At 51.0% G+C, this 14,697-nt stretch overlaps 1 protein-coding gene across 5 annotated transcripts in view; it reads left to right on the forward strand.

Annotated features, from left to right (window-relative positions):
* Nucleotides 1-14,697, forward strand: part of LOC139226241 (TBC1 domain family member 31-like) — a 211,844-nt gene that overhangs the window by 94,360 nt on the left and 102,787 nt on the right. For all 5 annotated transcript variants that reach the window (XM_070856865.1, XM_070856863.1, XM_070856864.1 and 2 more), the window contains 2 exons: nucleotides 4,548-4,659; nucleotides 7,038-7,112. In XM_070856865.1, the coding sequence (XP_070712966.1) occupies nucleotides 4,548-4,659; nucleotides 7,038-7,112 (187 nt within the window). The remainder of the gene's footprint in view (nucleotides 1-4,547; nucleotides 4,660-7,037; nucleotides 7,113-14,697) is intronic.

Genomic DNA, 14,697 nt, shown 5'->3' on the forward strand with positions numbered 1-14,697 from the left:
GACATTCTTGGCAGGAGAAGAAGAAACGAGGTTGATCTACACTGCGGGTACGACAACTAACGAAATATCGGAACAAGGGATTCACAGCGTGAAACAAGCTGCTACCCCCACACACAGACAAAGGCAGGAGAGCAGGCCCTCAACAGCAGGCAGTGGCGCCAGAAGCCATCAAGGGCCACATGAACGGCCGTTCACACCTCATCAACCCACAATGCGAGCAATCAACTACAAACTGAGAGAAGCTCAAGAGAGATCAGCCAGACGCAGCTCATTCTTTGGAAACAATGGAAGCGGTCTGTGCTGGAGATGTGGGGGAAGGCACTCATCAAGGGGGTGTCGATTTCAGCATGCTGTTTGCAGAAACTGTGACTATACAGTGCAGAAAAACGGCAGCTCGGCTGGTATACAAATCGGAAGGGTCGGAAAGCGGACAGTACCCGGGACACCGATGTACAGCGGGTCAACACGATCAATGGCCACTGCTCCTACAACAAGACGCCTCCAATAATGATGAGGGTCCTACTCAACGGGATACCCGTCAACATGGAGCTGGATACAGGAGCGAGTCAATCTCTCATGAGCACTCAACAATTTGAACAGCTGTGGCCGCACAAAAGAGACAGACCAAAACTCACAAGGGTCGACACCAAACTAAGGACCTATACCAAAGAAATCATCCCAGTCCTTGGCAGCGCCATGCTCACAGTCACACACAAAGGGACAGTGAACCGACTTCCCCTGTGGATTGTCCCCGGAGACCTCCCAGCACTGCTGGGGAGAAGCAGGCTGGCAAAACTAAACTGGAAATGGGATGATGTTCACGCCATGTCGTCAGAGGAACGGACCTCCTGCTCAACAGTTCTAAGTTGATTTGAACATCTCTTTCAGCCAGGTGTGGGCACCTTCAAAGGGGCTAAAGTCAAAATCTACATCACACAGGATGCTAGACCGGTCCATCATAAGGCTAGAGCTGTGCCTTATGTGATGAGGGAAAAGATTGAACATGAACTGGACAGGCTTCTGCGGGAAGGCATTATCTCACCGGTGGAATTTAGCGACTGGGAAGCCTGATGGATCCGTACGAATCTGTGGGGACTACAAATCTACCATAAACAGAGTCTCCCTACAGGACCAATACCCACTGCCCAGAGCGGAGGACTTATTTACCACATTGGCTGGAGGAAAACTTTTCTCAAAACTAGATCTCACATCTGCGTATATGACGCAAGAATTGACTGATGAGTCCAAGCTACTCACCACCATCAGCACACATCGAGGCCTTTTCATGTACAATCGATGCCCATTCGACATCAGGTCGTCAGCTGCTATATTCCAGCGCAACATGGAGAGTCTGCTCAAGTCCATCCCGGGGACGGTTGTATTTCAAGACGACATACTTATCACAGGCAGGGACACCGACTCCCATCTCCGCAATTTGGAGGAAGTACTAAAGCGGTTGGATCGGGTAGGCCTAAGAGTTAAGAAATCTAAGTGCCTGTTTCTCGCGCCCAAGGTTGAATTTTTGGGCAGAAGGATTGCCGCTGATGGGATCTGCCCAACAGAGTCCAAAACAGAAGCAATTCGCCTGGCACCCAGGCCCCGGAATGTCTCAGAACTGCGCGCCTTTCTCGGGCTACTCAATTACTTTGGGAACTTTATGCTGAACTTAAGCACACTGCTGGAGCCTCTTCACGTGCTACTCAGAAAGGGGTGTGATTGGTTTTGGGGGGACGCCCAGGAACGCGCCTTCAATAAGGCACGCAACCTCTGTGTTCCAACAGTGTTTTGGATTTCTTTGATCCAGGTAAAAAACTAGTTCTTAATGTGATGCGTCAACGTACGGGGTCGGGTGCATTTTACAACATGTCAATAGTGCGGGTATCACAGAAAGTTGTTTCTATCACAGAAAGTTGTTGAGGCCAATTCACTAAATATATTCAAAAAGGAGTTAGATGAAGTCCTTACTGCTAGGGGGATCAAGGGGTATGGCGAGAAAGCAGGAATGGGGTACTGAAGTTGCATGTTCAGCCATGAACTCATTGAATGGCGGTGCAGGCTAGAAGGGCTGAATGGCCTACTCCTGCACCTGTTTTCTATGTTTCTATGTTTCTATTACAACCCATAGCTTATGCCTCCAGGTCACTTTCGCGGGTGGAGCGCGGGTATGGAATGGTGGAGAAGGAGGCGCTCGCGTGCTTGTACGGTGTCAAAAAGATGCACCAATACTTTTTCGGGGCCAAGTGCGCGTTAGAAACTGACCGCAAGCCCCTCACGTCCCTACTATCAGAAAGCAAGGCAATAAACACCAACGCCTCGGCGTGCATTCAACGGTGGGCACTCATGCTGGCGTCTTACGATTACACTATAAGGCACAGACCAGGCACAGACAACTGTGCCAGCATGCTTAGCAGGCTACCCCTGGCGACCACGGAAGGGTCTGACGAACAGGACTGTGAGATAGTCATGGCAATCAATGCCTTTTGAGTCCACAGGTTCGCCCATGACGGCTCGCCAAAGCAGAGCCTGGACGACCAGCGACCCCACGTTATCCCTCGTAAAAAGATGTGTCCTAACCGGTGACTGGGCAGAGGCTCGCGATGCCTGCCCCGAGGAGATCAAACCTATCCATAGGCGCATGCATGAGTTGTCACTTCAAGTAGACTGCCTGATGTGGGGCAGCCGAGTAGTCATGCCTCTGCGAGGCAGAGAGGCATTTGTCCGGGAGCTCCACCGCGAGCACCCGGTGATCGTTCTCATGAAGGCCATAGCCAGATCCCACATCTGGTGGCCTGGCATTGACGCGGACTTGGAGCTCTGCGTCCGACGGTGCACCATTTGTGCCCAACTCAGTAATGCCCCCAGGGAGGTCCCCCCTGAGCCTCTGGCCCTGGCCCACCAAACCGTGGTCGCGGGTGCATGTAGACTATGCGGGCCCATTCATGGGCAAAATGTTCCTCGTAGTTTTAGATGCCTTTTCTAAGTGGATCGAATGTACCATTTTAAACTCGAGCACCACCTCCACCACTGTGGAGAGCCTTGGAACCATGTTCGCAACGCACGGCATTCCTGACATATTGGTCAGTGATAATGGTCCGTGCTTCACCAGCGCAGAATTCCACGGCATAAATCACGTTAAGACGGCACCGTTCAAGCCGGCCTCCAACGGCCAGGCGGAGCGAACAGTGCAGATCATTAAACAAGGCATGCTCAAAATCCAAGGTCCCACGCTGCAGGGCTGCCTATCGCGACTGCTGCTGGCATACAGATCTCGTCCGCATTCATTGACGGGAGTTCCCCCCGCGCAACTATTAATGAAACGGACCTTAAAGACAAGGCTCTCATTAATCCTCCCAGACATGCATGAAATCGTTGAGGCAAAGCGCCGTAAGTTAACCAAGTACCATGACCGAAATTTGAGGGGGAGGTGGAATGAGATAGGGGACAAAGTGTTTGTGCTAAACTATGGCAGGGATCCCAAATGGCTTGCAGGGACAGTAACAGGCAATGAAGGAAACAGGCTACTGGTGGTACAAATGGACAATGGCCAAACCTGCCGGAGGCATGTAGACCAAGTCAAAAGTAGATATACCAACAACACTGCTGAACCAGAGGCAGACTACAATGTGGAACTCACACCACACCTGGTGGACAGACAGAGGGAACAACCTGAGGAAAGGGCAATCCCAACAGACAGCCCAGGCGAGACACCAACAATCATACTGAACGAAACAGACAGCCCAGGCGAGATACCAGCAATCACCCCGAAAGAACAACAGGCAACAAGGCAAACATCTGAACCACAATTAAGATGCTCCATGCGAGAGCGTAGACCACCTGAGAGATTGAACCTATAAAGACAATAAAACCTTGGGGGAGGGTGATGTCATGTATCTCACACTACTGTACATAACTGTATCTTACCATGCTATACATGACTGTAACCAGAGATGACCTGTAACCAAAGCTTACCTTACCACCAGGGGTGCACTTGCAGGAGACACTGGATACCTGTCCCAGACAGGTATATAAGGACAGGTCTCAGGCAAGTGTGGCATTCGAGAGCTGTGTAATAAAGGTGCAGGTCCTGAGTGACCTTGACTTCAGTATGTGCCTCGTGTGATTCTGTACTGCAGGGACAGGACTTTACAATAAGAACATAAGAAATAGCAGCAGGAGTAGGCCATATGGCCCCTTGAGCCTGCTCCGCCATTCAGTAAGATCATGGCTGTTCTGGTCTTTGCCTCAGCTCCACCTTCCTGCCTGTTCCCCATAACCCTTGACTCCTGTAGGTCCAGTTCCTGGAAGCGTACTGTTAATGAGAGAAAGATTCAGCCGCCTTTCTTCACATTTTGATGTACTGAGGTTCATGATACTGCTGGGTCAGTTAGTCAGCTACCACAGAACAGTTTGCCAGGACCTGATGCACAGTACCACCCTATATTTGATATGCTGCCAGGATCTGATATACATCTTATTTATAGGCACAACCGACGGATCCTAAACAGGTGCATGAGCTGTCTGGTATAATCTTCCGTTATATTCCGTAGGTCTCCAGCAGTTCAGTAGATGAGGATTATTTTGAAGAAGTGGCAAATTTGCTTGACGAAAAGGACAAAGAAGTATCTGATATAATCCAAACAATCTATGCTCAGCAAGCAGGTATTGGCAAATACACATGATTCATGTAACATATCTCCATAGGTGTTTTTTTCCACTTTTCTCCCTTCCTCTCCTGAAGCTCCTGGGTTATATTTCCATAGGTGCTGCCTCCGATAACTTTCCCAAATGACAATTCCTCATCTATGAGTTTAGACAGTACTACATATCAGCAGAATATTTGACTAAAAAGGGCATCGTATCGTAACTCAGCCTGATCCTGTCATTCCCTGATGTCCAGTTATGCCCAGTTTCCAGCAGGAGTCACAGGAGAGTGATCAGGAGCATGCCCAAATAAACACAGACCTGTGGAGTGAAATTGTGTAACGTCCCATCTGGGGGCGGTAACAGCCAGGAGGCGGGACTTCCAGTGGGGAAGTCCCACTCCGCGACTGAGAGCAAGTGGAGCGTAAAATATCGCACTGCAGCGCTGTGGGGTGCAAGCGGGGTGGAAGGGCTCCATGAGGGGTGCAGTGCTACACAATGGGACGTGTAACGCTACCGCGTTAACAGGACCCTCCCCTTCATTAAAGGGGAGAGCCAAGTTGCTGACTCTGCGTGTAAGAAACGGGGCCATCTCTGGACCACCAGGGAGCAGGGTGCCGTGGCAGCAGCCTGGCACACAAGCGGAGTGCCGGGCTGCAAGGCCTTGTGATACAACAGGAAGAAGGCCACGACCGGTAAGTTGGCCATTTTTAAATGATGAAATTGCCAACCATGCCTTTAACTTTCGCCCTGCGAGCAGCCCATGGTATGCAACTCCTGAAGCTGTCACTGTCATCGCCCGGCACAGTTTCAGGGGGCACGACTGAATTTTTGCTCCGGGGCAAAATGGGTTGATGCGCATAGTGATGACATCATCTTCACTGGCGGAGCGGGGTGCAACCGGTTGCCACGGGGCACTACTGATTACCACTCCCGCTAAACTCACACAGAATTTTGCAGGAGACATTAGTGGCGCCGTGGCCGGGCAAAAAGCCGTTTGTGCCCCCTGGGGGCACTAACAGGAGGTGCAATCGCCCTGGATTTCTGCCCCCTGGACTTTAGTCTGTCTAAGTAGGAACTGTGCTAGCACAGAACTAGATCCTGAATCTCCTGAATCAGAACCACACTAACACAAACTATATCATTAAGGGGGCAAAATTGCCATCAATGGGAAATTGTGGAGGGCACTTCAATTTATCCGTAAATTTACTGCCTGGTGGGAGTCAGGGGGAAGAGCCGGATTTGTCTCTATAACACCGCCTCCCAGTGGTTTGGGGCACTGTTTGAGGCGGTGTAGGGGCAGGTTCGGGTCGGGAGCGGAATGGTGTCCATGTCAGCACGGCGGCGATAACGTTAGCACTACTGACACATCGCAACATCCCTCCCCTTCACTTAAAGGTCGACGTGGAGCCCACTGGGCCACCAGGGAGGGGTTCAGCTGGGCCAGCAGCCGCCAATGTCTGGCCGATTCAGGAGTCGGCCAACAAGTAAAACAAAATGGTGGCCACAGGGGTACGCCCTCTTATTTAAGGGCGGCCACACCGCCCAGCCACTGGCAGCTTCCCGCCTTGTGAAGCTGTCGGTGGCATCGACCACTGGTAGCAGCACTCCCGCAGGGCAATTTCCCCCACAGGGCGGAAAAGAGGTCACCGCTGAGCAGTAAGGGGTCAGCGGGGTGGAAACACGGGGCGCAGCGGAAACCCATTCTCGCCGCCTCCGGCCTGGAGGCAATTGCGGATGGGCCGGCCCAGGATGGAAAGGCCTTACTGCTTCTTAGAGACAGTAATGAGCCTTAAAGAAGGGAGCAATTCTCCCTCCCCACAAGTCTTCCTAAATCAAAGGGCACTTTAGTCAAGCACGACTTCCATAACTTAATTTCACGATTCCCACTCCCTCTTCCTGCACTTCAAGCTGGTTTGACAACTGCCCCTAGAATATAACCTGCATAGAGCATGCGTCCATTGGGATCTCTCAGCCATGATACCTTGTCCTGTTGGTTTCTTTCTATTCACCAGCCAAACGTGTCAGTGCTGTTCACTGTGTTCTTGCCCCATCCACACTGTACCCAACCTGGACAGACCTGGAACTGTAAATCTTAGAATCACTGGGTTAGAGGACTGTGCTGATACCAATGTGATCCCATAACTCTATAGGACTGAGCCTCCTGGAAGCAGCCAGGCCCAGCCCAGGATAATAGGCAGCTGACCAGCTCACAATCCATGACAGGAGCAGACACATCTATATGACTCCCTCTCTGTCCACTCACTTGGGTAAAGGACCAAAGAGCAAGTGCCATCCATGCGACTAGCTCAGGACCTTTAGCTGAGATGGGGAGCAAATTAAAGGGAAAAACAAAATGTACTTTCAGCAATTCTGACTCTTGTTTTTCTGTTCAGATAACCAATCCCGGGAAGACTTACTGAGAGGACTGCAAAGTATTCTCCGTCCAGTGATCAGTACTCTCTTTGTAGGTAAGCCCCGGGGGCTGCGGGACGTCTCATTAGTTTAAATGTTTTACACTTTTGTGAGCACACTTGCAGTAAGCAACATTCCTGCTTCCTCTGACTGTCCAGTGCGTACATATACTGCTTGCTGTGATACAGACCAGCAACATTTGTGATTTAATCACTTGGTTGGACTGAGATACTGATATCCAGTACAAGGATGGAATGTGTAATTGGCTTAAGCACCCTGTGCAGGGGAAGGAGAAACCCAGGTATATGCTCATTCCTGATTGCTCGCTGGTGACCTCTGCTGGAACTGAGAATACAGTGAAGGCAGATCGAGTATCTGTGAGCCATACCCCAAAGATTCAGCTCTCTCAAGAGCGGGAGATAGTTGAAGGGAATTGGAAGAGCATAAAAAGTAAAAAGAGGACTTGTTCTTGTGTTAAATGTGATTTTCTCTGGTTGTGAATTCCGCACAGACAGTGGTTGGAGCTGAAATCATGAGTGTCATCCAGCTTGCCCATATATGGAAGCAGAGTAGCGCTGCAATGTAAAAGACACTGCTCGGCTGGGCAATGCAATGTGGCAGTTTTGGAACATTAATCTTATTAATTCGGTTGTCTCACACTTCCATTTCCTTTATCTTAATAAAAAACAAAACGTTTAAAGCTAATCTTTATTTTCTCTCCCATTATGCTCCATTTCTAATGTACCTCTTGCTCTCCCTTCTGAAGATTTCCTCATGAAGGCATTTGTGCACTATGCTAATAATCCTGTTCACATTTTTGTATAAAATTAAATCCTGACCCATCTCTCAGGACCGGGGTTCGAAATTCATTATCGCTGATTTGTGGTGGGTGTTTTTACTGCTGGGCGGTAATTACCGCCACCAACCGCGAAATTCAGTTTCTCCCTCTGACCAGGGGATTGGAGCGGTAAGTCAGGTGTTACACACTACGCTCGAGGCGGTAAAATGGTGGTAAGTGGGGCAGTGACATCCAGGCGGTAATCAGCATTTGTAACTGCGCCACAGACATACTGGCACCATACTGGCACGCCTCGTGCTTACATTCGCTTTCTACACACTTGCTCAGAGAGGGAAAACGGCAGATGCGGCAACTCGTCAGTGTGCGCACCAGTTCTCCGCTGCCGCCATGGATGCACTCCTTGATGCCCAGGTGGCAGGGGTTGCTGTAGACTGAGACTGGCAGGAGGCCACAGCCACAGACCTTTCGGCGACAAACACGGTGCCCAGGCCTGCACTCAGTGTCGGACAAAGTGGAACAACATGACTCGGTTGTTGAGGGTGAGTATATTTTACATTAACCTGAGCATGCCATGCTCTGAGCTCAATGTATAGCCTCTGCTCAATCAGAATGTGTCGTGGGTGAGCCCAGAGGCCACGTTAGCAATTGCAGCCTCGCCCACTCCAAGGGCCTGCATGCACAGTTAACCTTCCTACTCCGTTGTTGAGACCCACCCCTCATCTTGTTACCTCCTCAGTCTTCATATGCATGTGAAAGATGGTAGACTCACCATGACTGTTAGGTGTTGGCCCCCTAATTCCAGCATTGCCACACCAAGTGAACGCAGTTATTCGAAATTACATCAACCTATGAAAACTCTCATACAGTAACATGTACTCAACTATGTAAGGCACTTCGGACATACTGATAGAAGGACACTAACTGTGATGTTCTCTTTAATGTTGCAGGTGAAGCTGGCGCATAATTGAAGGTATCAAATGAGGACCGGAGGAGGGGACCCTGACCTGCAACCCCTTACTGCATTGGAGGAACGCGTCTCGGCCCTAATGGGCGTACAAGTGGGTGCAGTGGTGGTTGGTGAGGCCAAGCCCCCTCGGGACAGTGACAGTATGTTGAGGACCTTTGCTGCCTCTAGCAGGCCACTCAGCCGTGACACCACAATCCTTCCCCACTTTCCATGTGACTGGCATTTCAGAATGCCTTTCTGAGACCTGGCCCCTCCCCTCAGGTAACCACTCTTCTCTGGCTTTGTGCTTTCAGATGATGAAGCAGACGCCCAGGAGCCTGCACATCAGCCGTCCAGTGCCAGCAATGGTGGAGCGAAGGAGGAGGTGGAGGACACCTTTCTGGCAATTAGCAAGAAGGCAGAGGCCTCAGAGAGCGGGGCCAGCACCTCAGTGGAGGAAGGCGTAGTCGGGGAGTTGGAGGTGGGTGATGCTCCAGGACCCAGTGGCCTGCAGCAACGCCACGAGGGAGAGGAAACCAAGCGGCCAGCTCCCCAGAGGATGAGTGCGCGCCTGAGTGATGCTCAGCAGCACTCTGATGAGGAGACCAAATTGGAGGTTGTCGCAAGACAATCATTGCGGATGCACAGCGATCTGTTGGGTGCATTAGCAAGGGTGCCAGAGAGTCTCGATGCACTTGCTGTGAGATTGGAGGAGTCTACCTCAACTTTTGCTCTTGTGTCTCAGCAGCCCATCGAGCCTCTCCTTGATAGATACCAACGGATGTTGGAAGCCACCAGTGACCTTGGAGTCCCAGACATGATGGCACGGACTATGGCTGAAGTGGCAGTAGCCATTGAACACCAGGCTGAAGCCAAGCAAGGCCTGCATTCTGTCACGTCGTCAGTGCGTGGTGGCATCAATCAACTCTGTGGTGTGCTATAGTCGTAGTCTGTGCTAATGCAGAGTCAACTTGATGCCATGCACGCACTGACCGCTGCCATCATGCCTGGGACCCCATCTGTCCAGTGAGGACCTAACGGTGCCGAAGCAGGGCAGCAATCTGTGCTCACCCAGCTTACTCCAGATGCTCAGGCTCTGCCCCGGGGGAGTAGCAGCGAGTCAGACCTTATGGAACGTGATATCCTCTCTCAGGACGACATCATTTCGCCTTTGCACCTGCCGCTCTCTGCAACCCATCCAGCCAAGAGTGCTGCCGCCCATGCTGAGGTGGTGCAGTCTGCAGCCGGGCCTTCCAGGGCCCGAGCTGGTCGGGGATGTTCTGCTAGGCCATCAGTTGTGGCAGTGGCAACACCAGAGCAACTTCTTACCAGCCTTGCTGCAGGCCCTGAGACCCCCATTGAGGAGGAACAGTAGGCGTGGGAGGGGGGAAAAGGGAAGGGGTGTAAAATCACTGAGGAAGACCCACTGAACAATAATGCCATAGTGGCCAGAGATGTTGACCTTGTTGCCATTTGAAGACATGTAAATAGTTGCACTTAGATTAGGGTGATGATGTTTCAAGGGGTGTTGTTTTATAAATAATTTGATGCTGATGATGGCTTTCTGTTGTGCATCTTTAGGGCACAGATTGGTTTTTGTACATTATAAACGTTATTTTGAATTGTCACATTCTTGTGTTGTGATTTATATACACGGAGGCTTGGAAAGTGGGGCGTGATGTCTTCAGCTGATCGCCAGGTGAATAGGCTGGCTATTCGGCACGTCTGGCGTATTTCACTGGAATTGATGCGCGATGAGTCTCTGACAAGCAGCGGCAACAGTGTCAGCCTGCCTCCTCCGTGGCCAAAGCACCTCGTCTTCCTCCTCATCGTCGTCTTCCCCCTGAGGTGCAGCTGGCTCGCCCCTCATGATGGCCAGGTTGTGCAGCAAGCAGCACACAATGGTGAACATGGACACTCTATCAGGAGAGTACTGAAATGCCTCTCCAGAGCGGTCAAGGCAGCAAAAACGCTGCTTCAGAACCCCGATAGTTTGCTCTATAATGGTCCTGGTTGCGGCATGGGTGCGGTTGTAGCGCTGCTCGGCAGGTGTGGCGGGGTTGCGGAGGGGAGTCATCAGCCAAGTGGCGAGATCATAGCCTTTGTCGCCATACCCTTCATGCGGTAGAACAGTCAGGGAAAACTGCTTTCCCGCAGGATGAAGGCATCGTGGCAGCTGCCAGGATAGCGTGCATTTACAGCGAGCATCATCTGCCTGTGGTTGGACACCAGTTGAACGTTGAGTGAGTGGAACCCTTTGCGATTCCGAAACACCTCTCCATTGTGCGGCAGGGCTCGCAATACCATGTGTGCAATCAATGGCCCCCTGAACCATAGGGAAGCCCGCTATGCTGGCAAAGCCAGGTTCTCCCTGGACATGCTGAACTTTATGTAATCCATTCGTCTGCTGTAGAGAGTGTCGGTGACCCGGCGAATGGAGTAATGTACTGCAAACTGTGAGATGTTGCATATGTCGCCTACAGGAGCCTGAAAGGACCCGGTAGCATAGAAGTTCAGCGCTACTGCCACTTTCACTGGCACTGACAGCGAGGTCCTGGTGCCGAGGTCAGATTTGAGGTATGTCTGCAAGAGTTGGCAGAGTTCCTTGACCACCTCCTTGCAAAACCACAGCCTTATGCACTGCTCCTCGGACATATCAAGGTAAGAGTAATGCGCACGGTAAACCCTGCAGAACACCAAAAACTGGCGCTCCTTCCCCACCAACACATCACTGGCAATACTTCCTCAAGTACCAAATGTTGGAGAAACAACATTCAATATTGGACCTAAAACACTCAGCTGGTCAGGCAGCATCTGTGGCCCTCCTGCTCCAATATCTGCCGCCTCTCTGGCGTGGACCCACATTTGCCATAACCCGTCTGTGCAGCCAGTGCCTTTGAAGTCTTCGCTGCAGGACGACGTGGTGTGCCATCACTGCCCCCATTAAGTTGCCGAAGGTAACAGCGAGATGCTACTCGCCAATGGATCCGACCTGGAAGCCAACAATGTTGCCGAAATGGTAGTCGGCAAACTAAGTAGTCAGCAGCCGCAGCACGCCAACACCTACACACTCTGAACCACAAACCACACTCTGTTTCTTGACCGAATGACCGAAACTCACTTTCACCTACATAGAGTAGAAAAAACATCCCTGGTGCTTTAGAGGCATAATCAAACAAAAATGACACTGAGCCAGAGAGGGGCTATTAGGAGGTGTGGCCAAAAGCTTGGTCAAACAGGTAGCTTTTAAAGAAGATGTTAAACGAGAAGAGGTGGAACGGTTTAGGAAGGGAATTCCAGAATGTGGGCACAGCTGCCAATGGTGGGGTAAAATGTGCACCACTGATTCGATGCCAGTGCTGCCATTTTGGAGCACCATACTCCAGCTGATGCCCTCTCTTAACCTTAACCTGAACGGATCCATTACAGACCCATTCCACGTCTGGACCGGGGTCAAACAGGGCTGCATCATCACCCCAACCCTCTTCTCAATCTTCCTCGCTACCATGCTCCACCTCACAGTCAACAAGCTCCCCGCTGGAGTGGAACTAAACTACAGAACCAGTGGGAACCTGTTCCAACTTTCATCATCTCCAGGCCAGGTCCAAGACCACCCCAACCTCTGTCGTCGAGCTACAGTACGTGGATGAAGCCTGCGTCTGCGTACATGCAGAGGCTGAACTCCAGGACGTAGTCAACGTATTTACTGAGGCATACGAAAGCATGGGCCTTACACTAAACATCCGTAAGACAAAAGTCCTCCACCAGCCTATCCCCTCCCCCCCTCAGTCATCAAGATCCACGGCGCGGCCCTGGACAACGTGGATCATTTTCCACACCTTGGGAGCCTCATCAACAAGAGCAGACATTGATAACGAGATTCAACACTGCCTCCAGTGCACCAGTGCAGTTTCGACTGCCTGAGGAAAAGAGTGTTCGAAGACCAGGCCCTCAAATCTACCACCAAACTCATGGTCTACAGGGCTGTAGTGATACCCACCCTCCTGTATGGCTCAGAGACATGGACAATGTACAGTAGACACCTCAAGTCACTGGAGAAATACCACCAACGTTGTCTCCGCAAGATCCTGCAAATCCCCTGGGAGGACAGACGCACCAACATTAGTGTCCTCGACCAGGCCAACATCCCCAGCATTGAAGCACTGACCACACTTGATCAGCTCTGCTGGGCAGGCCACATAGTCCGCATGCCAGACACGAGACTCCCAAAGCAAACGCTCTACTCGGAACTCCTTCACGGCAAACGAGCCAAAGGTGGGCAGAGGAAATGTTACAAGGAACACCCTCAAAGCCTCCCTGGTAAAATGCAACATCCCCACTGACACCTGGGAGACACTGGCCAAAGACCGCCCTAAGTGGAGGAAGAGCATCCGGGAGGGCACTGAGCACCTTGAGTCTCGTCGCCGAGAGCATGCAGAAAGCAAGTGCAGGCAGTGGAAGGAGCGTACGGCAAACCAGACTCCCCACCCAGCCTTTCCTTCAACGACTGTCTGTCCCACCTGTGACAGAGACTGTAATTCCCATATTGGACTGTTCAGTCACCTAAGAACTCACTTTTAGAGTGGAAGCAAGTCTCCCTCGTTTTCGAGGGACTGCCTATGATGATGATGACTATTCAAAGAGATAACTTTTATTTCATTCCTTCTTGCCAGAGAGAAGCAGACAGAGCAAGCATGAAGTTTTGCAAGGATTGCAGGCTTCCCCATGGTGCAGGGTACCATTGACTGCAACACATTGCTTTGCGGTGCCATACGTCAACTCTGCCATACCCACTCCCTCAACATGCAGCTATTGTGTCACCATAGGCATCAATGTCCGGTATCCTGGCAGCGGTCTTGATGTATTCATTCTGTGGCAGTCCGCTGTGCCAGCTGAATTTCAGCCATCATGGTAAACCAAAGGATAGATACTGGGTGACAAGGGCTGTCCGCTGAAGACGTGGCTCAAGATTCCAGTTTGCAATCCACATACACGTGCGCCGCATGTATAGAATGAGAGCCATGCTGTCACATGAAATGTAATACACCATTGGCTCAGTGGGTAGTACCCTCGCCTCTGAGTCAGAAGGTTGTGGGTTCAAGCCCCGCTCCAGAGACTTGAGCACACAAATCTAGGCTGACACTGCAGTGCAGTACTGAGGGAGTGCTGCACTGTTGGAGGTGCCCGTTTTTCGGATAATACGTTAAACTGGCCCCATCTGCTCTCTCCAAGTGGACGTAAAAGATCCCATGGCACTATTTCAAAGAAGAACAGGGGAGTTATCCCGGTGTCCTGGCCAATATTTATCCCTCAACCAATATCACTAAAACAGATTATCTGGTCATTATCACATTGCTATTTGTGGGAGATTGCTATGCGCAAATTGGCTGCCGCGTTTCCTATTTTACAACAGTGACTACACTTCAAAAAGTATTTCAGTGGCTGTAATGCATTTGGGACGTCTGATGGTCGTGAAAGGCGCTATATAAATGCAAGTCTTTTTAAGAAATGCGATATAGCAGGACATTGGCACGCTGAAGCAACAATTCCGCTGCCTGGACCACTCTGGAGGAGCTCTGCAGTACTCAACTGAATGGGTCTCAAGATTTGTGGTGGTATGCTGTATGCTGCACAAACTTACCATCATGAGGGAACAGCCCTTGCCACCACCTATCAGGTGAGAAGCTGAGGAGGAGGAAGTGGAGGAAGCGGAATAGGAAGAAGAGGAAGGGAGGCTGCAATCTAGTCAGCCCTTTTCTGCCCGGGCTGTGCATAAATATCTAATTCAAGTGCGATACCAGTAACTTTAACCCCAATTCCCCATTCATCAACAGTCCCACCCTCCTTACCTTCCCTCTGTCACTGACCATCACCTTGTCCTCTTGGCCACAATGCA

The sequence above is a fragment of the Pristiophorus japonicus genome, chromosome 16 (assembly GCF_044704955.1).
Source record: "Pristiophorus japonicus isolate sPriJap1 chromosome 16, sPriJap1.hap1, whole genome shotgun sequence".
In the NCBI taxonomy this organism is placed as follows: Eukaryota; Metazoa; Chordata; class Chondrichthyes; family Pristiophoridae; genus Pristiophorus; species Pristiophorus japonicus.